This window comes from Cornus florida, unplaced genomic scaffold (genome assembly GCF_030987335.1).
Source record: "Cornus florida cultivar Cherokee Brave unplaced genomic scaffold, ASM3098733v1 CherokeeBrave_3.0.0_Hap2_Chr06, whole genome shotgun sequence".
NCBI classification, from domain to species: Eukaryota; Viridiplantae; Streptophyta; class Magnoliopsida; order Cornales; family Cornaceae; genus Cornus; species Cornus florida.
This window is the reverse complement of record NW_026775576.1, coordinates 81,257,272-81,281,113: the sequence shown is the minus strand read 5'-3', so window position 1 is coordinate 81,281,113 and position 23,842 is coordinate 81,257,272. Positions and strand designations below refer to the sequence as shown.

The following is a 23,842-nucleotide window of genomic DNA, read 5'->3' as shown; positions in this document are numbered from 1 at the left end:
TTTTTTTATAACCAGCCCAACAAATAAAAGGAGTACACAATGCAAAGTCGGTATTTTGTCTACCAGAGTTGGAGCGGTTATAGTGTACCAATTATAAACCCGTTTCGAAATAGGTATTGAGTTGATAAGATAAATTTTCTAACGAGGTGAAGTAGAATTTAGCCAAACCCACCCGAACTCTGCCCCCATTGTCATCCTGGAAGATAATTTAAAATGGTAGTTTAATATTTGGTTACCTGCTCAGTTAACTCATTAAAGCTGCAGTTGGTAGAGTCTCAGTATCAAAAATCTTTGGGCTACGCCCGGACCATAATGGCCGGAATTTAGGAGATCGGTTGTGGAGTAGAAGTGGGATTCACCGACATTGGGCTAAGAGATTGGGTAATTGTTTGGGCAAACCTCAGCCCAACTCACATGGTCTATCGACAGAATCCACTGCGCTACGAGCCTACGATGTTATCCCCTGCTCTCTCTCTCTCTCTCTCTCTCTGTGCAATGTGTGTATATCACTATATATTACAAACACTTACATGTACGTGACATGTATAAATCCCTGGTAATGTTTACAGGATAGACTAATAATAATGGATTTGATTGCTACGGAATGATTTTCTGCAAATTCCTTCTGGTTTCTGGAGTTTTCCTGGTATAATCTCTCTTCCTGTATTATTATTATTATTATTTTTTATTTTTCCTTTTCTTATATTTACTTATATTTGTGTAGATTTTGCGTGTAATATTCTGCTCTATTATTTTTGAATGAAGTTGTGTATATGAATTTATACCGCAGTTGAACCTTTCTTGTAAGAATTAATGGTGTCAAATATTCAGCATTAGACTCAAATCTGTGAGCAATTTGGGACAATTATGTATATGCTTTGGTACAATTGAAATTTAATTATTGCTGGTAAGATTTCATTATTATTATTTTTTTTTATTTCCAGAAATTATGGCTGGTAAGATTATATACACAAACATAACATGAGAACGAACAACTAATTTAATAAATTAATAATTAAACTAAAAAATAAACCAAAGCAACACTATAGTGATTTGGTGAAAATTCCCAATTTTTGGAATATTGGACATAATATTGAAAATGTAGGAGGCAGACGTTCGAATATGAAATCTGCAGATTATGATAAGTCTTTCCACTGGTAAACTGAAGTTTCTCTGCTATCTGAAATTACAAGAATACATGTTCCACATATCCTGATTATCGGCCAGTAGGACAAACATTACCGACTACATTCAGTTCAGTGGTTGCTACTTGCTTCTGATTTCAATGCAATAATGCATGCAAAGTTCTTTAAAGCATGATTTTGAGTTTTCATAATGCATATAATTACTTGTAACATATGCGGCATTCAATTCAAATTTGTACAAATTGGAGCTAAAAATTATACATTACTTGTTAACCACCCAAATCATCTATCTGCTTCTTTGGAAAGACACTTAATTCTTTGAAGATGTTCATTAGAGGCTTAAGGCAAGGATGATGATGATAATGTTCATATATTAAGCGATATGGCATCTAATAGAAAAGAGTGGAGACAATTCATGTGGTCGACCCTGCTCATGTGGGATTAAGTCTTTAAGACTAGGATGATGATGACGATGATTATATTGTTGTTGTTGTTCGTTTGAAGCACTCAGATTTGGGAATTTAAATCAGTTAACTGTTCTATAAAAATGAGAAATATTTAAGTCGTCAAGGTTGCTCGGATGACAGGGTCTAAGGGTTACAACCTTGAGGTCTTACGTTCTGGTCCTTCTTTATGCGTTATTTGTGGTTACACACTTGAACATTCCTTTTTGAGTGGTTAAGACCTTTGAGCATCTTGGAATAAGAATATTATGTCTATGGTGATTATGTAAATATTGAAGTGATTGACACAAGTCAGTTTGTGAGATTGCCTCTTATTGTCATTTCCCCAAGGAGCCATTGATATTGCTGATCTGAAATCGAGATTATAGTGACACATGTCACGCTTTGAAATGGTCAATGTGGCTTTCTAAGAGCCTATCTACAAAGGTAAGCAAATATGCTGCCAAAGCTGGTGTACCGTGATGATATTGAAAATGTCCACTACAATGATGTTAAAAATTTGTGTTGCGCATAATGGATGGAGCAAGAAGCAACAATTAACTAGCTGGTAATGTTAATAACTTTGACAATATTGTGTTATAAAGAAGTCTACAAAAAATTGGGATCTCCACCAAAGATTAAGTGAATGCCTTCAGGACTAAGGTATATCTTGCAATTTTTAGCAGTTGTCTGATATCTAGTGTACCGTGATGATATTGAAAATGTCCACTACAGTGATGTTAAAAATTTGTGTTGCGTATAATGGATGGAGCAAGAAGCAACAATTAACTAGCTGGTAATGTTAATAACTTTGACAATATTGTGTTTTAAAGAAGTCTACAAAAATTTGGGATCTCCACCAAAGATTAAGTGAATGCCTTGAGGACTAAGTTATATCTCGCAATATTTAGCAGTTGTCTGATATCTAGTAGTATAAGTTTTTTTTGGGTGATTCTGTTACTTCTGTACCCCATTTGAATTTCTAGATAGCTAGAAATGGAGAGTTTGATTCATCGAGATATAATATGTATTCTGTTGGTTTTATATGGAAATAACTGTTCAATTATTCCACTTGAAACATTATACAATCTCGGTACTAATAAACATGCTGATTTAATGCAAAAGTTATAGGGCCTTATTAGCCTATACATGCTGCTTTGGTATATGTTTTAAAACTACTATCATTCCCCTTAATAGCTTACTGTTCTTATAGGGGCATTCACTGCAAGAGGTCATGTAACCTGTTTTTATTTGCATTCTCCATGAGGAATGTGGCCCTAATTTCGAAAGAAATCATTATTCTCTGAAAAATTGCAAGAATCCCTTCATTTTTTAACTATGGCGAATGAGGGGTCAACCTTTCCTTTGGTTTTAGATAAAACAATGTTGGCCAACTTACTGGAATGAAAATTGGCTTATTTAGAAGCCACCATTTTATGTCTTTATGTAGAAGTACTCGTGAAAGTGCATCCAAGACATTGGTATGCACAATTTATATTGTTCAAAAGCTTGTATTGTTTCTCTTTCTTTTGATAGTGTTTTGGAAGATGGGACTAGTTAAGTTCTACGATGGTATTCTTGGAGTTGCACCACTCAGGATCATGATGACAAATCATTGCATAAAGCTCAGCCGTGGCTCCAATTGACAACAGTAAGTCTTATAAGTATTTTATCAGGTTTACAGTAATCAACTTAAAATGTCAAAGATGTTCCACTTTTATGTACCAAATATGAATGTGGATATCTCATTTTCTTCTAGTTACTGGACAGTGGCAAACTCATATTTTTGAAGCATCTCTACACACCTAGGTGTCCTCATTGTGGATCTGAGTAAACAATTATTGATTAACTCAGCTGTGCAGTTTAACAAAAATTATTTTGGAATAGAGATTAGGCAACTTCCATGATGGTAAATCCATCTTATGTTAACTAGTGTTTGTATCTACATGTAAATTTGAATTCTTTACTTTCTGTTCTCATTGCTGTCAACTGTCAACATGGTAATGTCAACTTCCACCAAAGAATAGTACCATTTTTACTTCCAAAGCTTATGCAAGCTGTTTGGAGGAAGCCCATTTTGCACAGCTTCTCTTGGTTCAAAGGAACCTTAGTTTTGTCCCCATTAATGTCTTCCATTGTTACATTGTTTATACTACTGAGGGAAATTTATTTTGATCTATTGGCCTACTGCACAGCTCTAGTTGCCTTGAACTTATTATACTGTTAAGTTCATAAAATTATCCATGTTGCATCAATTTTCCAAAAAAGGAATGACCTTGTTTCAGCAACAAAACAAAAACCTTCCGCATATATATCTTCAGGCAGTGTCATGGTCTGAAGTTGCAACAGCACAATATGGGAATCCCAATATTTCCAAGTCAATATAATTGCTAAAAGCATACTAGGGCCATTTTAATTATTTTTACTTGTCATGAGTAGATGATTTATGCCTTAAAAGTACCGGAAAAAGGCCCCTGCCTGGTTGTGCCGGCTCTAAGGGGTGCTGTGGTGAGTCTGGTGACCATAACTTATTAGTCAGTTGTTAAGAAATTTCTTCAGATTGAATTTATTTATTTAGTTCTTTATTCATCTATTTATTTGAAAACAGGTTTTAAAGTACTGAAACTATCCTATATATATAAACACAAATTATGGGTTGTGTTCACTTTTCTCACAGGATTGATGTCTCTTCTGGCAGGATACTAATAGGTCTCAGAAGTTGAATGTACTTAAGCTTATTTTGTGAGAATTAATCTCTCTTGTAGCAGGTAACCTGTAGTTCACTTTTGATCCCTGCGCATCATGCTGTTTCTGGTAAGCAGTTTAGTTTATAGAATACTCATAAGAACATCATTCATGATCACTGTTGGTTTATGTATTCTCTCAAAAATAAGTACATAGAATCAGTCCACTGAAAGATTCAAAAGTATTCTTGATGGCCTTTCCACTTGTGCATTTCCTTGTGGCAATTGTTGTGCCTAGGTAAACATGCCAAGCTGTTCAGGAACAGCTCGGACTCAGCTTGATTAAAGCTCGTCTCGAGCTCGATTTTTAAGCTTGTTTGATAAATGAGCTGTGCCCAAATAATCCATTGCTCAGCTCGTGAACATGTTCATGAACAAGCTCGATGAAAGGCTCATATGAAGGATTGCTTGGAGTTATTGCTATTTTTTCTCCTTAAGAATCTTGATATCAAACTTGAGTTTTAAGCTCGAGCTCGAGATTAGGGATCAAAATTAATTAAATTCGCCGAGCTCGAGCTCGAGCCCAACGAGTGATCTTTCGAGTTGCTGAAAGCTTGGGTTGGCTTGGCTCATTTGCAGGCTTAATTTTTTCCTACAAAAGTCTTCTGATGATTGTCTTTTGTAGCATGATGGAATAAAAAAAAGTATTTTTGTGTACATTTTGTTATCAAACTATTTAGATTCTTTCCCTAAACTCTTCTATAGAATTTCCAGAAGGCTTCAGAAAATGGGTAGAAAATAACAACTTGTTAGTTCATATTATTTTAACAAAGTATTAGAATATTGATAAAATTGCAACTTGACAGTATATTGTTAGTGATCTGACAGAACTGGAGAATTGGGAAGCCCTGCAATTGCCGTCACTTGAAGTTCACACGACTTAAGATTGTTGAATTAATAAGTGTGAATTGTTGTTTTGGGCATGGTCATGTTACAGATGGCATAACCTTAAGGCAGTACACGAGTGCACAGTTGAATGGTGTTTGTCGATTTGGACTCTTGTTAGTTCTTGGTACGTCAAGGTGGGATGATATTTATTTTCTGATGATGTTACCAGTTTATAACAAAGTTACATAAAACGCTGCTATATTCAGTGTACATGGAACAAAATACAAAAAACCTCTCTACTTCAGCTACTGAGATTTATTATCCGTTAAGAGTGTGTCAAAACTTGGTTCATGTTAAATAATATCCCAAGAGCTACATATTGGAGCTTTCTTAATCATTGTCATGCTGGATGATAGTGCCCTTATTCTTATCAAAATAATAATCATGAGGAGTTGATTTCTATTTAGGTTATGAAATTGGGGTGGTTGTGGTCTTGCCATGAATGACTTAAGTGAATACCAATCACAAATTGAAACTGATCTTTCCCTATCATTACTTTTTTAAAGGTTTGGCAATTAGTTTTGCTTTGCCATTTGAGGATTTCAGAAGCAATGACTTGTAGAGATGAACTTTGAATGCCTTTCTTTTTCAAGTTTTTATACGGCTTTTGTTTTTTTCGTAAGTATTGTATGACTGCATACTAAAAGTTTTTGACCAATAAAATGTGCTTGAGCTATAATGTTTGCTTATAGGTAATGATTATTAGTTCTGTAATTTAGTAGGCCAGAGCCAGGTTTCAATTTCTTTTGTTCATACTAATTCTAATTAAACTATCAGAAAAACTGACGTGTGTATTTGAATTTTGTTTATAAAGGGCATACCAAGGACTGCAACTTAGCATTACTTCGCCTTTTAAAGTAAAAAATCAAGGGATTAAGTACTCATTCGGCTAAGTGGTTATGTGAGTATCGGGTGCAATTTTTTTCTGGTCAAATGACAGCATTGTTTGGACAATTTTTCAGGTATAATGAAGTATTGATGATGTGGAAATGGAGTGATGACTTGTTCAAATTGCACATCAATTTTGGATTGGAACACTACATCCGTGGATGAGAGGTACTTACATAAATAATTTCTTGGGGTTGAGCCTGGTGTGTGTGCAACTCTTACCAAATAAGCTCAATATATTCCAAATTGATGGAAAGATGCTATTATGTTCTTTGACTATCCTTTTCTCAAAGTACATGTCAGCTGGTTGGCAGTTAATGGTCATTCCACGTCATCACGACGGCTAGGCACTTAGCCACATTTTGTTGTTTTAGGTTCATTTATATTTCAATAATGTTTAACATCAGGAGAAAAATCAAGATCTTTTATTTAATGGGTGAAAGATAGAGAGTTCGAGTCTCTACAGGTCCTGTAGAAAATCGAACTCTTCGTTATATTCATCTCATTGATAAAAATTTACGAAAAATTTGAATCCAACCAATTCTAACTCCAAGATCGTACAATATGTTCACCTATAAATTTCAATTAAATCACTAAAATTCATTACATGTGATTTGAGTCCATTAAAATTTTCATCCCACAAATCACAACTCTTTTTCATTTAAAAGTATCGTTTTCTTTGTCAAATTATTTGGTCAATAGAATTGTCCACTTCTATTTGTTTATTTATATATATATATGTGTGTGTGTGCGTGTGTGCACACAATCATCTGCCCTCCTTAATTGTCTTGGATCATACGTTCCCATTCTAGTACAATTGGCTCTCTCTCTCTCTCTCTCTCTCTCTCTCTCTCTCTCTCTCCAACATGAGCAATCTGAGCATGGTGGAGGCAAAATTGCCACCTGGATTCAGGTTCCATCCTAGAGATGAAGAACTAGTCTGTGATTACTTGGTGAAGAAGGTGACAAGCTGTGTGTGCCCTCTAATGGTAGAAGTAGACCTCAATAAGTGCGAGCCTTGGGACATTCCTGGTGAGTCCACAGCCTGTGTCACTCTTCTTATATTCTCACCACCCCTACAACAATTATCACACTAAATATGGTTTTCATAATTGCTCTGTTATGCATATCTTATGTTCATGACTTTGTGCTGTTTTTATTTGTATTGAACGTATTAAGAGTGTGGGTGATAACTGAAACCAGTTAATTTGCCCCTTTCCTGTGTGCGTGTGAGAGAGAGAGAGAGAGTTGTGCTCAAGTATATGTTTAATGTATTAGAGAATTTAGTGGATATATTTTCCTTTTTGAGTGGGGATAATAGGTGATAGCAACTGGATTGGTTATGATTAACTAGAATCATATGTGTGTGTATATACATATCATACATGTATATGCTGCATTTTTTGGTGGACACATATGTTAATGAAAATTATGCTTGAATTGGGAAAAGTCTCAATATTCTGTTTTCTTTCACTTGCAAGTTGCAACCACAACTTTAATTGCTGAAACAGGGGATGCCATCCAGAGTGGATCGATATATATATATATATATATATATATATATTTACTTCTACATTCCAAAATAATCTGATGTGAATCATGAAATTTTCTTTTATATATTTAAGGAACAAATTTAATTACATCGTTCATTGTTATCATTGAAATATTCAAAAGTAAGTACTTTAGTATACTTTTTGTCATTATTAGATGCAGGAATATGTATGTATTGTACACTATATACATGTACATACTTCTACGCGTTTATCCTATAACTAGTTGTACATTAAAATTACTAGCTAGTTTGTCAATGAAAATTAGGACACGTGAAAGAAAAACTTGTGTCACCTGAAAAAAAAAAAAAAATGGAATTTTCAGTCTTAATATCAAGCCTCTACAAAACCCAACTGATTTATATATATATATATATATTAATTATTAATCTTACTATATATTCTTGATCTTGTATACACGCAGTGACACACACATATACATAATGGATACACATGAAATTGTGTTTTTTTTTTTTCTTTTTTTGTTTTTTTTTTTTTTTTTCTAGGCTTGTGTCGGTACGATTAATCACTTATTTCTCATTAATTCATCTATTTCAAACTTATTATTCACTATTTTTTTCAAGATATTGACACTTTTGGCATAAGTGTAGTCCCAACCAAAAACGTGAGAGTGATTGGGATAACAATTCAAACACAAAGTCACATCCAATCTTCACCTAATGTCAACCACACGCGTGTACACTTTTACAGTTTCAGATTAATTGGGTTTTCACCTTCCTTGTTTCCACACAAAAAGGACTGTCACCATCATAACCTTCTAAATTTCCTTTTGATTCTTTTTTACCATCTTTCTTTTCAAAAAGAACACTGGTGGAGAGTTGAAACTTCACTGCAATATTTAACATCTTCTACATACATACATATATATATCACATATATAATTATAAACCTATCAACATCTACTAGCTAACAACAACTAATACCTCTTAATTTATTCTCCATTGTGGCATAGAGTTTGACCTTTCCCACTTTATATTTGAAATTTTAGTCAGTTGTCACGGCCCTAACCATAATACTTGACTGGTAAATCACTTGTGATGCCACAGTATGCTTGAACACCTGTCTGTTAATCAAGAAATTATTGCACATTTTTGGGCCAATCACCATTTGACATGTAAGCATTGCCTAGTGGTAGTTGAGTGATTCATTTCAGTTTTCTTTGTAATATATTAACGTATTCTTTGAGAGGTCATTTTTCTTAAACAGAAAGTCTAGATTGGACGGAGTGGTCGAGGAAAATTATATGAACAAGTGTTTAGACTCTTTTAATTTAAACTTAGTGGGCTAAACAAGTGTTTAATTACATGAACATTATATAAATATATATATACATATATATGTATATCTTACTTTGTGAATGCATAAATTGTTTGATAGAAACCGCATGTGTGGGAGGCAGGGAATGGTATTTCTACAGCCGGCGTGACCGGAAATACGCCACCGGACTACGAACAAATAGGGCCACAGTGTCTGGTTACTGGAAAGCCACAGGGAAGGACAAGACAGTCACTCGTAGGGGTACCCTTGTTGGGATGAGGAAGACCTTGGTATTCTACCGAGGTAGGGCACCCAGAGGAAGAAAAACTGACTGGGTCATGCATGAATTTCGACTTGAAGGACCTCTTGGCCCTCCTAATCTTTCTTCAACAAAGGTTTTTTCACCCTCTCACAAATGTTACACATGATTTGTTACATACACATGTGTATGTGTGTATATATATATATCTAAAGAAAATTATAATTCTAACATTTTTTTATTCTGTTTTTGGGTATGAACAGGAAGATTGGGTTTTATGCAGAGTGTTCTGTAAAAGTGGAGAAGTTAAAGCGAAACAAGGCATGGGAATGAGCTATGGTGACACAAGCTGTTCAACTCTTCCAGCACTAATGGATTCATACATCACTTATGACCAAACTCAAACCATAAATGAATATGAGCGAGTGCCCTGCTTCTCCAATTTCACTCCAAACCAAATTCTGAACCCAACTTTCTCAGACATCATCCCAACAAACATATCACCCAAACATGACACTACCTTTGGACTTTTGCCAAATTTTGGTACATGTTTGGACAACCCTTTCTCTTGTGACAAAAATGTAATTGAAGCTGTTTTAAGTCATTTCAACAAGATGGACACCATTAATCCTCCTCCCAACATCACAGGTTCACCAAGGTTTGGGGAGGGAAGTTCCGAGAGCTTCTTATCTGATGCGGGTTTGCCCATCATGTGGAACCTTTATTGATTTCGAGGCCCTAAAATCGCGTAATCAGAACGAAGATTTTGAACTAAATGGGGGAGTCGAAGACATTTTTATTATCACATCAGTTAAGTGTATTTAAAGGAGAGCTTTGGACTCTCTGTTTCGTTCATACTCTTCAGCCTTAAAGTTGAGCTAGCAACCTATCAGAATGTTTTCCGGATATAGACTGATATATAATATATATATATATATATAGTATTTCTATATTTAACAATGTACATAAAGCTTATTAGATGGAAAATGCAAAATTTGACTTTGATTGTAGATCTTGAATTCTTGGTCCCAGTTGCGCAGGTAAAACGCGGTAAGAAAACAAAAGTCAATTAATTACTTTAGTTACCGGAAATACCTAATCATTGAGAGAAAGAAAGAGAGGATTACTTTTTTTTTGGTTGATGTGAATTGCAGCATATGACCCGTTACAATAAGTATGTTGTATAGTCTTATTTATAAAACAGTGAGTGTGTGAATTTTTAATATTCATATATACATATAAATAGGTCCCCAAGTTTTTCATGCCTATTTTGACAGGCCCCATAACTCCTCTAGCATTCAAAACTAGGGCCATTAGAATTTTGAGCTAGGCTTAGTTGGTTTAGATGTAAAATATTTTTTAGAAAAATATATATATATATTTTTATTTTTTTTGATGTTTAGTTGACTTCACCTCAATCTTAACCTAAACATTTACCAAGCACTAAAAAATAAATATTTTACTAAAAAAAAAAAAATACAATTTACATCAAAACAACTAAAACCCTAATTTCTTATAATTTTGTCCTACCTATTCTATATATTCCAACGCTATAGGTTGTGCATCACTTGTAATTACAAATTGTCATTGACCTTGAGGTTGGTTAAATGACAAGTTAGCCCTTAAACTATTGCCAAAAAATAGTATATTAATTAAAGAATTCTAAGTAGGGGAAGTTTGTTCTTAGGAAGCTTGTTCTAAGACACTCCTTACAAAATAATAATAATAATTATTATTATTATTATAAAAGAACAATGCTTGTCTCAAGCTGCATAAGTAGAAATGTTTTTCTGTCATGTTGACTTGGACCAATAAAAATATGATATGTGTCAAAAACTGTTTAAAATAATTAATAAAATTTGTTTGGATCTTTTTGTAGATCATCCAAAAGGAAAGATTTTTTTCCCCTCGGGATTTCCTATAGCAAACATTTCATATTAACCCTTCATATTGAAATCCGTTACTAAAGAAGCTAAATAATTAGCCCAAATATGGTAAAATAACCACAATTGTAAGACTCCAATTATCAATGGAGTTTTAAGGAAATCAATTTGGCTTCAGATTGTAACAGGTGGTAATAAATCTCAAAATTTTGGATGCCACTAGAGTTATGTGTATTTATTAATTGGTCGGCCTCTTGAGTCATTCTGGAGATGGGGTTGCAACGGAGATGGTAGACAATGAATGTGACGGCTTAAATCATCTCTAAAGATTGGATGTAAAATATTAGGGTTTGGGAATGGAGGAGGTGGTAAGCAGTAGAGATTGGCAAGTAGTGGAGGTAGTGGAGGTCGGTTGGAGGAAAAAAGGATTAATATTAGGGTTTTAGAATTGGGGGAGATGGTGGGCATCAATGGGGGGATTTAGTGGAAAGAGAGAAAAAATCGTTTGTTAAAGAAATAGAAAGCCTACTACCAGGTCTCACACACGAGTGAGAGAAAATCTCCTTTCTTTTTGGATGACTCATAAAAAGATCTGAATGATTCAGATTTAATTTTTAAATTTTTTTTTTTGACACATGTCACGTTATTATTAATCCATATCAACATCACAAAAATTCTCTCGAGTCCCCTCATGAAAAATTGCCGAAAAATTTGACTATGAGAGCCCTACTTATGACTTTTTCTAAAAAAATAATAGTAACAACATCCATGAAAGGAAAGGTAACATCAGTAGTGACTCATCAAGTTGAAGCTATCCTTGAACGGAAAGATAAAATCATTTTCATCATTTGCTTTCCCTTTCCCTCTCCCTCTCCCTCTCCCTTTCCCTTTCCCTTTTTATCTTAATTATTTTTTTGTTTTCTTTGTGGAATAACTTGTATAAGAAAAGTCAATTGAAACTGGAGATAAAAATGGAATATTCTTGACTTTTAAGCTTGTGTCGGTCATTTAATAATATATATAAGGGGGCATGCCCAACCATGAGTTCACTAATTAAGAAAAGTCATGGATATTCTTTAACTTCTAAATGCCCTTCTCTATTTTTTATAATTTTATCCACAACTTGAAAGGTGATTTATTTTCTAGTTTTGTTTTTATGTGTCGGGTTAACAAAATTTTAAAATAATGTTCGAGTTTAAAAGTCGTTATTTTGTGCAAAATAATATAAAAAAATAAGATGCTGAGCCAGAAAATTTAAAATTAAACTCGAAAAACTTATTCTAGTATGTTTAGATGAGAACACCTTTATTTAGATATAACTCAGGGTTTAAAAAAAAAAAAGACTGCTTTATAAAAAATGTGCAAAAGACACCCCTATTTAGTATGTGCATATAAATTCATAATATTAGAAAATATATGTACATTATCCCCTAATGTTTGTTGATTGTCAATTTTGATTAATTTATTTTTTTATAAAAACAACAAAATATCCTTAAAAACTAAAATCAATATTTATTTTTATTATATTTTGTCTTAAGAGTATTTTAAGTATTTGAGTCATCAAATTAACAAAACGTACTTTATTTTCTCAATTTGAAAAATATAGAAAGCTTTTTAATACACCAGAGAATATTTGCACATTCTATGGACGAAGGAGATGGGTTTTTTTTTTTTTTCCTTTGTACTATACCCTATAATTTATATATTGTAATAGCATGGTGGTCCAACATGGGCCATAATCTATTGCCTAATTATCACCATGAAGTGGACAAAAATTAACAAAATTAAATATGATGGGTAATTGCCCCACTGGTATAACAGCGTTGGTAGGGATTCGAGAGGTAAGTCTTTGAAGTCTTACTAACTTGAATAACGCGTGTTGTTAGGTCAATATACGTGCTCTAAGAAATATATATATATATATATATATATATATATATATATATATATATAATTGGTAAGTATATATTGTGAAGAGAAAACTAGTAGTATTAGGAAAGAGATAGATGGAAGGTGTCACTTGGAGCATTGGGGGCAATACACGAGCTCTAAGAAAAAGAAATATATGTGTATGTGTGTGTGTGTGTGTATATATATATATATATATATATATATATATAATGGGTAATTTATATTGTGAAGGGAAAACTTGTAGTATTAGGAAAGAGATGGATGGAAGGTGTCACTTGGAGCATTTTCCTCTTTCTTTATTTTGAAGAGAATTAGCATAAGTATGGTAAATGCCAAACAGAACCTAACAAATAAAAGGATGGAGGACTCATATCTCAAAATTTATATGACTATCTCTTTCATCTGTTTAACTAACTGGAAAGAAGACAATCTGAAAAATCAAAAAACTAAATCCCTATGAGCTCACAACATAGATTCGTTGACTTACATTTATCAGTGCTGTGTTTGGTTTAATTTGTTTGTTCTTGAGTTGTATCAACGTGAAGCAAAGATAATTAAAGTAATCAAATGGGCTCATGACCAGCATTTTCATGGATGGTTGAAAACCTAGATAAATCCAAAATAGTGACGAAACATCTAAATGACATACTAATACCTAAGTGTATGTATATTATATGTATAAAAAAAAGGTTACACTAATACTCAAACTTGTGTTTTCACACTTGTTAACCTAGATTTTTGTTGTTTCTTTATCTAGGGGGCTTGAATTATTTTTGGTCACACTTTTTGCAACAATTTTCACTAATTGCCTTTGCCTAGAAGAAATGTCACTATTTGAGACAATTTCTTTTTCACAAATTTCTATATTAACTAAAGATTCATGGTAAATTTCACTTACTTTCTCAAGTTTGTCAATATTTTACATATACCTCCTTCCATTGTTTCACTTACCTCCTCTGTTAGTGTAGACCGTCCAACTTGATAACAATAATATATTATTTTACCGTTTTGCTCATGAATCATATGAAGTAAAAGATGTCATTTCATGTATTATAAGGACAAGACTATCATTCTGTCCATTTTCATAATACCACTTACCTCTACCAAAGTTTGTCTCCGTCAAGTCTCTAACTCCAGAGAGATAAATAGAATTATGAAAAGTATAGAGGGTTTATGTGAGATATTAACGGATCTCAGGTAGTATGTTCAAATAACTTAAGCTAAACCATAAGTTACCAAGGATGAAATTAAAATCGAAATGTTGTTGATTAGTTTTCTTAATTTGATTTCTTTGGTACACAATCTTGTTTTCTGATTGCAGCTGCCAAACAAAGAACTAATGTTTTTTCCTTTTTGTTACCACACGTGTGCCGGCGACTGAAAATAAATAATCTCAAATAGAGATTTCTAGAAGTTGAACCAAAATCGTGATAGGAACATTAATATTTTATAATGGTTAATCGTGATAGGAACATTAATATTTTATAATGGTTAGTATCACTATTGTATGTATGAATCTGAATGCATAGTACAAATGAGAAGCATAAAAGTAATAGTTAGGTTTGGTTTGTGGAGCCAAAAATGTCGAATCTGAGTCTCCTCCCATTATCTAAATCACAAGTGTGGGATTCTTGAAAGCAACCTATGACCAAACTCCCATGACAATCGGATCCAACCAATAATAATTCTCTCTCATCCTTCTCACCAAATTCATGATTTTTCAAATGGTGAGGGCTCCCAATAATCTTACAAATCCATCATATATTTTATGTTTTAAATTTATTAGTTTATGGTTTATGAGTTATGATACGGAGTGTAAGAGAGTGAAACGATTCATACTGGTTTTTATGAAAGTGGATATTGACATTGTGAGTATCATGAGAATGAGAACGTTAATCCCCACTCATATAAAAAGCCGACCGTCACACTTCGTATCATTGTTAATCACCCTCCATCTCACCAATAGACATTAGGCGAGGTTGAGGTTGCTCAAATATAGCCCAAAGAGGAGACATAACAAGCCCAAGGTCAATTTGATTTTTACCCCTATATAATCTGGGTTGCCCATTGGGCTTACAGAAACAAATAGCTTGCTGTTTGGCCCAAAACAAATGAAAAAATGGGCTGAGCTTCATTATTAATAATTTGAAGGCTCTAAGGCCTTCTGAATGCATTTCCCTCTATTCTTTATTTTTATTTTATTTCACTTGCAAGCTTTTCTTATGATTTTCAATATTTACTTCAACATCCCCCAGTTGTTTTTAAGCATAAAACAATGAGAATTCTAGGACTATGTGTTGGGATACGAGTAAAAATCCAAGACGATAAGCTTGAGAGCAAAGACTCAAAATTTAACATAAACCATTTTCAAATGTTATAATATGTCTCCAACAAATCAACAACAGGAACTCAATTTTTAATATAACTATTGCCAAATGTTACACATTCTTCCCCTAATAAATAAAAGAAAATAGCAAATCCGCAACTTAGATTTGGAATTGAAGCATGTGAAGTCAGAAGTCAAGATTAAGTTCGGCCACTTCCACTCTACTTTTCTAATTTTTCCAGATGAAGTATATGTTAATGGAAGCCATTGATGTAAATAGAATGCAAATTAGATAAATTACACACACATATATATACATTATTTATATACATTCATACAAATCCTCACCATAATAATACACATTACAGATAAGGTTTCAAAGCGTTAAGGATTTGTAGATGCCACTGTCTTGGACAGTAACTAATAACACAAGAGAGGCCTACTACTGTGCCAAAGCACTTGTGCTGTAAACAAGAAGGGCACCCCCTGCAAGAATAGCAGCCAAGGTAATAGCCCAAATCAATAAGCCAGTGCTACCTGCATTCAAATTTTGTGCAATAATTAGGGCATACATTATTTCATAATAAGAGATTACAAAATACAAATGACATTCAAATAATAATGATAGGCAGTCCGACAGTCGGACACATCTGACTACATTTATGTGAGTAGGGGATGACATAATTATATTTAATGACATCGAGACGATGTCATCACCCACTCACGTAAATCAATCCAATATATCCGACTTTTGGACTATTTATCACTATATCTATTCAAATGTATAGGTGCCTCTTACCCCCAACATAGACATCACCACTAGGAGACCATTCCTCAGGGGAATAGATTGGACTGTATCCATCAACATTGGCACCATATTTGTCCACAAATTGGTAAACACCCTTCCCCTGAATTCAAGTTAAAAAGGTTAGTTTCAAGGTGTCAATTCGGTGCAACCAAACGCAACATTAAAATAATTAATGAATTCGATTTAGAACAATTTTGCTCAGATTTGGTCACTAGAATCTTAATTTTTCTTTATTCTTTTTATTTGAACCTTTATGAGAGAAGTCAGATGCTCACTTAGAAAAAACCTAGGAGACAATTAGGTCTATCATCCTGCTTGATAATCCAACTTTACTACTATTGTACCAAAAATTCATGAATTTCCAATTCATTTTAAAGTACATCATTAATTTTACTGTTACACCAAGTAATTATGCTTATATGAACAAATCATGTTTTTCTTATTATAATCATTTTCCAGATAGAAAAACAAACCTTAGCCTTCCTCCCAGACGCATCAAGTCCATCCGCAAATTGCATTCCACCAGCAATTCCTAAAAATATTCAAAATTCAACACAAATCAGACACTTATTTCAGTAATCATTTTCCTTTTCCTTTCTTTCTTCTTTTTGATGAAGTTTGTTTGCCAAGAAATAATCCAAAAAACAAAAGAGTAAAAAAGTAAATAGAAAAGGAAATTCAATAAAAATACCAACCTTCCATTACAAGGATGTTACACCGTAAGGACTACTTTAGTGCATGAGGCTCCCCACTATTGCGGGAATTGAGAGGATCAGATGTATGCAGCCTTGTCTCCATGCGGAGAGGCTGTTTCCGGATTCGAATTCGTGACTTTTCAGGTCACAACGGAGCAACTTGATCGTTGCACCAAGTTGAAAAAAGAGTCGAAAATATAAATAATGGACAAACTTACAAAATCCCAAGTTGGTAAATCATGTAGTGCTGTTTAACAAATGAAAAGAATATTACATAATTACAGAATATACGTGTAGATATACACACACACACTAACCATAAGGCTTGTCAGTTGAAATCTTCTTCTTGGCTCTGGCCTCAACCCTTAAAGAAGAAGTTCTTGCAAGTGAGGGGAGCCCTCTCACTGCTGTTTTCTCAACACTGAATGGGGAGGGTTTCAGGCTCACTGCACTCATTACTGAGGCTGCCATTCTTCTGCTAATTGCCTCTAAGTCCTCTGAGAGTGGTGTAACAGCAAGGTCCTTAAAAGAACAAATAATAGTAACAATAATCAGGACTTGTGATTGCAAATATGACAGGTGGCATTGTTTCGTGGTTGAAATCTGGATATGATGTTACAACATTATCAGAAAAAGATTCCAATCAAGTTTAGACCAGTTTTTTGTTTTGAGACATCCACCTCCTCAATCCTATCCTGTTTGTTGCTCACATGAAGGATGCCATTGGTTGGAATATTGAACAAATGGGTCCATATAAAATGACATTTATACACCTGTAAGATTATTATTATTATTTAAAAAAAAAAAAAATTATATGACCAACTCCAGTTCAGAGAATTCAAAGAACATGCAGAATTTCTAAATGGGCTTGAAACAACCTGTTTACAATGGGTTGTTATATGCATAAAAAAAAATATACTTCAATGATTATTTGGTCTACATACAAGGATAAATTAATTATTTCACAAAAGAAACATACAAAGGTTAAATTAATCATTTCACAAAAGAATTTGGAGACTGACTCATCTCCCACTCTTGCATCAATAAAGATTTAATTTCAGGAGCCACCAGTAATATCAGCCTGGCCAGATTTCGAAAGGCTCTCAACATATACCCCAACCGGCACTTCCTACACCCACAACACAAAATAAACAGCTCAAAGAAAATTCATCACAAAATGGAATTATCAATCACAGACATGGATTGAACCTTGGAATGTAGCACATAAACCAATAAGAGCTTGAATAAAATTATTCCGATATCGTGGAAGCCATGGAAAAGGTGGAGAAGGAAGACCTTTTTCATCTTTAAATCACATTGAACACCAACTCTGTAAAAGTTAATACACAATAGGGTTTTCATTTAATATCACTATTCAGCCAAGCAAATCAGAAAAAACACACCCCGTGCAAATAACTTCCTACTCCATGCATGTTGAGAAGGGCAACTGCTTTATAAATTCATGACATTGCCGCTATAAGCAACTAAGGATGTCAGCAAACTTTGAGGCTGCAGCCATGCCACTTAGTATTGCACCTTCAACATTTGGACTAACACAGAAGTCTCCACAAATGGCCAGTCTCTGCTTCCCATCGAAAAGGCATCTATCCTCTCTTGCTACACTTGCAGCAGGAAAAGCACTCCCCCTGTGAAACAAAATACACAGAATGTGCACACACAAATAATAAATTGTTGAACGAACACTATACATACATTACATAAAGATAAAGCTTTGAAGTCTCCAAAAGAAAAAGTATAAGGATGATCATAACTCACATCACATAACAAGGCTTTTAAAATGCAAATTTAATTGAGCCAAATTTGGCCTAGGAAGACTTTGTATACATAGCCCACGCAAGATCAAAAGCAAACAGGGCTCCTTAAATTGGGGCTAGCCTAACTTTCAAGGCCTCTGAGCTAAGCTCAAGCCGACAGGTGGGCTTTGCTAAAATTGCAGCCAGATGCTTTCAATAGGGAGATGTGTTTCAGTGAAAGTAACTGACAACTAAACCAAGGGCTAAAATTTAGATACTGACCATCTATGAGCTTTTCTGAAAAATGGATGAGAAATGACAAATCCTGTTTTTCGAAATTCTTGCAATAGTTCTTCAGCCACTTTTGTCAAAGTTGCATTAGTAGGCTTCTGAAGTCCAGTTTGAGCAATTACACCATTGGCATAGTCCTCTGTAGAATGCAATACCCAATGTTCACTGTGCAGCAAAGAAGTATTATAGCAAACAAATATTTATTTCAATTCAATCATTCTAATTAATAAAAAATCTATTTAAATTTAATCATTCTATCCTCAGTAGTCAGCTAAAAGTGCAAAACACACAAACCTAGTGGTAGACCGCCCTGGCTTGCTGCTGTCACAAAATGCCCAGCTTAAAATTTCAGAATTTTTGAACGATAAGCCTTTCACCGGTATCTAGAGAAAGAGAATGAAAGTTTGTCCATCAGAGATCCATTAGGCACCAGAGGCATCCACATTTAAACCCCAGGTAAAAATCGAGGTTGGCATAAAATTTAAAACATAAAATGATAATGTATATTTTCATAAACGTATATCAGAATGTTGAAACCAAGCTGCTTTAGGAGGGTGAAAGTTACAGGGAAAGGGAAGATGGAAGCGTAAATCAAATAAGCACCTTGGGATGCCAATCTTCGCAAAGATCCAATCAGCTTAAGTCTGAAATGCACAACAAATATCTTACCGGCAAAGGTTCTTCAAATGCCAGCATGAGAGCAAAACATGAACTAACAGGAATTTCTTTCATCTTTGCAGCGAACTCCGGAAGAAAATTCAAATCTGTATGACATTAACAAAAGAGTAACTGGATCACACACTAACATATGCTACTTTCATATATTCATACAGAATTACACTACAGTTGACAAGTACATAACCACAAAAAAAAAAGACGCAGTGAGTTGAAAAATCACAGACAAGTCATTCAGAAAACAGAGGTGCATCAAATTGGATGAAAACGGGCTAAATATAGACCAGCATGCTAAGGTGAAAATTCTATAAGACATTTCCTTTAATATAATAAACCAGCCTTGATTACAGAAAACAGACAAAAAAAATGTTATACACGCACTTGACTTTTTACCACTATAAAATAAGGAAAGCCATCATACCAAGTGGCGGTGGGCGTCCTGTCACGTTTGTGAACCTGGGAGAAACTATATTTTTATCTGATGCAACCACACCGTTAAAATGTCCAAGATTTTGTCCATCCAAACCTGTCAATGACCATATATCCTCATCCTCCAACCACTCTAACCTCCCAACACCCACTCCAAACTTACTTTCCACTCCTGAAGAAAAAGCACAAAGGGCAAAGGAGGCAATCTCCTAATTAGTACGTTACTATTCAATCTCTAAAAAAAGCATTCCAAAAGATTGATCAGTAAGATCACTACATTACCGCTCTCGTGGCATAATGCTTTACAAATATAATTCATTCCTGGGACACCCACATACTTCTTGCTTGATCCTTCCTAAATAAAACTCAGATTTAGAAAACTTTTGGCAATCTATCACATACTCGGATTATTTACACAATCATATAAAATGAGACGAATAACAACCCAAACTAAGTCATAATAATGTTAACAAATACTATAAAATGTCTCAAAGTGAAAATTTTAACTGCTGGCTACAAATCCAAGACAATAGAGACATAGCATAGGATATTAACTGTATAATTTGAGCCAAAAGATTGAAGCAAGGATTTAACAGTACAAGCACTCAGACAGAATAAATGTAAATACTAGTAAATAAATTTAATGCTTTCCAGTGCCCTAAAAATGATCTATTCACATGATTTGCAACCCACCTAGTTTGTGCATATCTTCCGGCCTAAAAAAGAATGTGCAAATTGTGTTTGAGTTTAGTTTATTGCATGTAATTATGATAATGTATCTATATCAAGCAATAAATTGGGCTAACTTAAGATTTCAACTTCAAAGCACAATGTAGACAGGTGTGTTGCATATCAAGTATCTGAAGAATGAGGAACAAATCAGCCAACACATTCATTCACAAAGGAAGCCATAACAACATACATGAATTGAAACAATTTTTTTTAACACATTTAGGGTACCAAACTACCACATTGGTTACATACTGCATAGAAATCAGATAAACATCATAAACACGAAGCAATAAATTACAAACACTAAAAGGGTATGGTTTTCAAATTTAATGAATTATCGTTAATTCAATATTGACGAGTTAGTGATCCAAAGAATCACCAAATATATGGCTTTCATACATACACACATACATATATGTATATAATGCAGTTATAAAAAAGATAAAAGTTTATAATAAACCTTGAATGGATTCTAAACCTTTTCAATGTCAACGAATTTCTTAGAGAAACAATCAAAGGACCCAAAATTCTCCTTCCACTCGGCAACAAAACCCCTGGCTTCCCATTCGTGAACAAGGCCCAACACATCCGTGTTGCTGGCCGTGAAGTAAGGTGCGCCATGGTCGAATTGTAGCTCCTTCCCATCTTCAATAAGTTCTCTATCAAAGTGTATAAAGAAGAGATTCAACAAAATCGAAGTGTATTGAAGAGCCAAAATCATATAAAGAAGAGACTAAACAAAATGTGGCAACCGCAATGACAAGGCAACATATCAAAGACCGGAATCAGATAGATATTGATGGAATTCGCTTTTTTTTTTTTTATGGTGAAATTAAAACACCCAACTATGTATTACAAGAGAAATTAGCATCAATTTACTTTACATAAAGTGATCATATCTTACACAAGATAAATTATATATATATATATATATATATATATATATATATATCATTGTATATATGTGTGTAGAGAAGGAGACCTTCTCTGGGACATTCGGCCACCAGGACCTCTAGCGGAGTCGAAGACAGTGACGGATACCCCATTTCTGGCCAGAGACGATGCACATACAGCTCCGGAAACTGATTACAACAATCATATATCTCAATGATTCCAACATTTATTTTTGTTATTCAAATTTCAATTGAAATAGTATTATGTGTGTGTATATATATGTACAAATAGTGTGATTGATATATATATATATATAGAACGAGAAAGAAAGATTGCTTACTTCCGCTTCCGATAACGGCGACCTTGCTGATAGTGTTGTTCATGGTATGTCTGCTCTCTCTACTGTCCGTCCGTTTGACGGATCAAACACGAAGCCCACCCATAATTCAGAGTCCAATAAATGTCTAAAAGAGAATTTTGCTGTCCAACCTAAAAATAATAAATAAATATTAAATGATAATGATAATAATAATTATTATTATTAAAAATAATTGATTATATGATAAAGCTGCAAAAATAATTCTTCAAAACATATTCACACTGCAGTATTATTATAAAACAGTACAATTTTATTTTACTTCTAAGGATACTTTTATTTTCAATTATTTTACTTCTACGGACACTTTTATTTTTAATTATTAAAATTTTAAATAAAATATAAATAGACAAAAGTGAAGTATGAATATTATTCGAAAAGGAAAGGATTAAATTAAATATATATATATTTAAAAAATAATATGTTAAATAAGCTGGTTCTAAATTAGTGGACCTGGTCAATAACTTTTTAATGCAAGTTAACTAAAACGAAAAAGATCAGCAAGGCATCATCCGCCAAATGAGTTACTAATATAAAAATATTAATCCTCCAGTTAAAAATGACTTCTAAAATAAGATCTTCTTTTAACATTCAAAATTTGAGTCGCCCAATTTTTTGAACGGATGTTATTTTTACACTTCGATCACACTCTCACATCCCACACACATTTTTATTCCCATTTTTCACTAATTATAACTCAATTTTATCACTTTTATACTCCTGTTTTCGCTTTATAGGACTTAATTAAAAATTATACTTAAAAAATAGGCTCTTCTACCGTTCAAAACTGTTTATTACCATATTAGCACATTGTGGGCCCTGTCCAGTTAGGATTAAAGAACAAAAAATAATATACTCTATCAGTCCTATGTTATATGTTTATATTTAAAAATTATAGTTTTTAAGGAACATATAATTAATGTATTATTTTTTAAAAAAGTTATTAATTTATCTTTTTATGTGTAAATATGTATAGTTACAAAGTTTAAAATTTTAAATGTTGATATTCGACACGACTATAATATAGGTACGACTCCCTTTGCAGTAGTTTCCATTCTCCTTGACTAATAAGGGACAAAGCAGTGTGCGAGTATATATATATATATATATAAAAAGGTGGCTCCCTACGCTCATCACAAGTGTCTTTATTTAAACAAATGACAAGTGTCTTTATATAAACAAATGACAAGTGTCTTTAAATAAACAAATGACAAGTGTCTTTTGACGTGCCTTAAACTTGTTCACATGGATGTGTCTTTTGACGTGCCTTAAACTTGTTCACATGGATGTATATATATAATAAATAAAGGAGCGACCTCCAGACGCTCATCGCAAGTGTCTTTATTTAAGTGTAAACAAATGACACGGGTCTTTTGACGTGTCTTAAACTTGTTCGCACGGACGGACATATTATATTACATATATGGATATACTTTTGGTTCAATTTATAAAATACCTCTATTGACCTTCAAGCTTTCTTACAGCAGCTTTCACTCCCAGTGAGTCGGAGGAAACAAATGAAGAAACTAGATGTAGTTATTAAGGACTAAAGTGTGAACTCAACTAAGTCAACTCCATGATTAGAGAGGATCGAGGCAAAAGAGTGAGACTAATCAACTAGAAAAATGTCAATTATTGATTGTATTAATTTGCGGTAGTAGTCCTTGCATTCAGCTATACATATGTACACCTTATCTATTGTTTATTATTATTTTTTTTTCAATTTATATATATATATATATTGGGGTTTAATCAGTAAGCTATTTGTCTTATTAATGATTACAAACATAGGTGATATATTTTAAAAATTTATTACATCCATCTTAAAAATAGTGTCATGTTTAGAGAATTTTGTCAGTTTAATTCGTGAGAA

The 23,842-nt window shown here is 33.5% G+C and overlaps 3 protein-coding genes across 14 annotated transcripts; 1 reads left to right on the top strand and 2 right to left on the bottom strand.

Annotated features, from left to right (window-relative positions):
• Positions 1-321: 321 nt before the first annotated feature.
• On the top strand, positions 322-10,205 carry LOC132312322 (NAC domain-containing protein 21/22-like). Of its 12 annotated transcripts, none has more exons than XM_059810659.1 (6): positions 499-646; positions 3,125-3,239; positions 4,354-4,402; positions 5,161-6,276; positions 9,079-9,331; positions 9,459-10,205. In XM_059810659.1, exons 4-6 carry the CDS (start codon positions 6,218-6,220, stop codon positions 9,921-9,923), a joined length of 777 nt encoding a protein of 258 aa, XP_059666642.1. In that variant the 5' UTR covers positions 499-646; positions 3,125-3,239; positions 4,354-4,402; positions 5,161-6,217; the 3' UTR covers positions 9,924-10,205. The 12 variants fall into 12 exon arrangements, with proteins under 12 accessions (XP_059666636.1, XP_059666642.1, XP_059666641.1 ...); XM_059810658.1 differs by having other exon boundaries at positions 4,287-4,402; XM_059810653.1 differs by adding an exon at positions 322-455 and having other exon boundaries at positions 570-646; positions 3,125-6,276.
• Positions 10,206-15,588: 5,383 nt separating this feature from the next.
• On the bottom strand, positions 15,589-17,332 carry LOC132312321 (photosystem II 10 kDa polypeptide, chloroplastic-like). Its single transcript, XM_059810649.1, has 4 exons — positions 17,136-17,332; positions 16,597-16,655; positions 16,115-16,223; positions 15,589-15,852 (listed from the first exon to the last, which is right to left on the bottom strand). Exons 1-4 carry the CDS (start codon positions 17,287-17,289, stop codon positions 15,758-15,760), a joined length of 417 nt encoding a protein of 138 aa, XP_059666632.1. The 5' UTR covers positions 17,290-17,332; the 3' UTR covers positions 15,589-15,757.
• Positions 17,333-17,988: 656 nt separating this feature from the next.
• LOC132312320 (uncharacterized) lies at positions 17,989-22,088 on the bottom strand. Its single transcript, XM_059810647.1, has 9 exons — positions 21,934-22,088; positions 21,682-21,781; positions 21,178-21,358; positions 20,250-20,322; positions 19,960-20,139; positions 19,533-19,627; positions 19,158-19,246; positions 18,855-19,028; positions 17,989-18,464 (listed from the first exon to the last, which is right to left on the bottom strand). The coding sequence occupies exons 1-9, from the start codon at positions 21,974-21,976 to the stop codon at positions 18,293-18,295; spliced, it is 1,107 nt and encodes a 368-aa protein (XP_059666630.1). The 5' UTR covers positions 21,977-22,088; the 3' UTR covers positions 17,989-18,292.
• Positions 22,089-23,842: the final 1,754 nt, after the last annotated feature.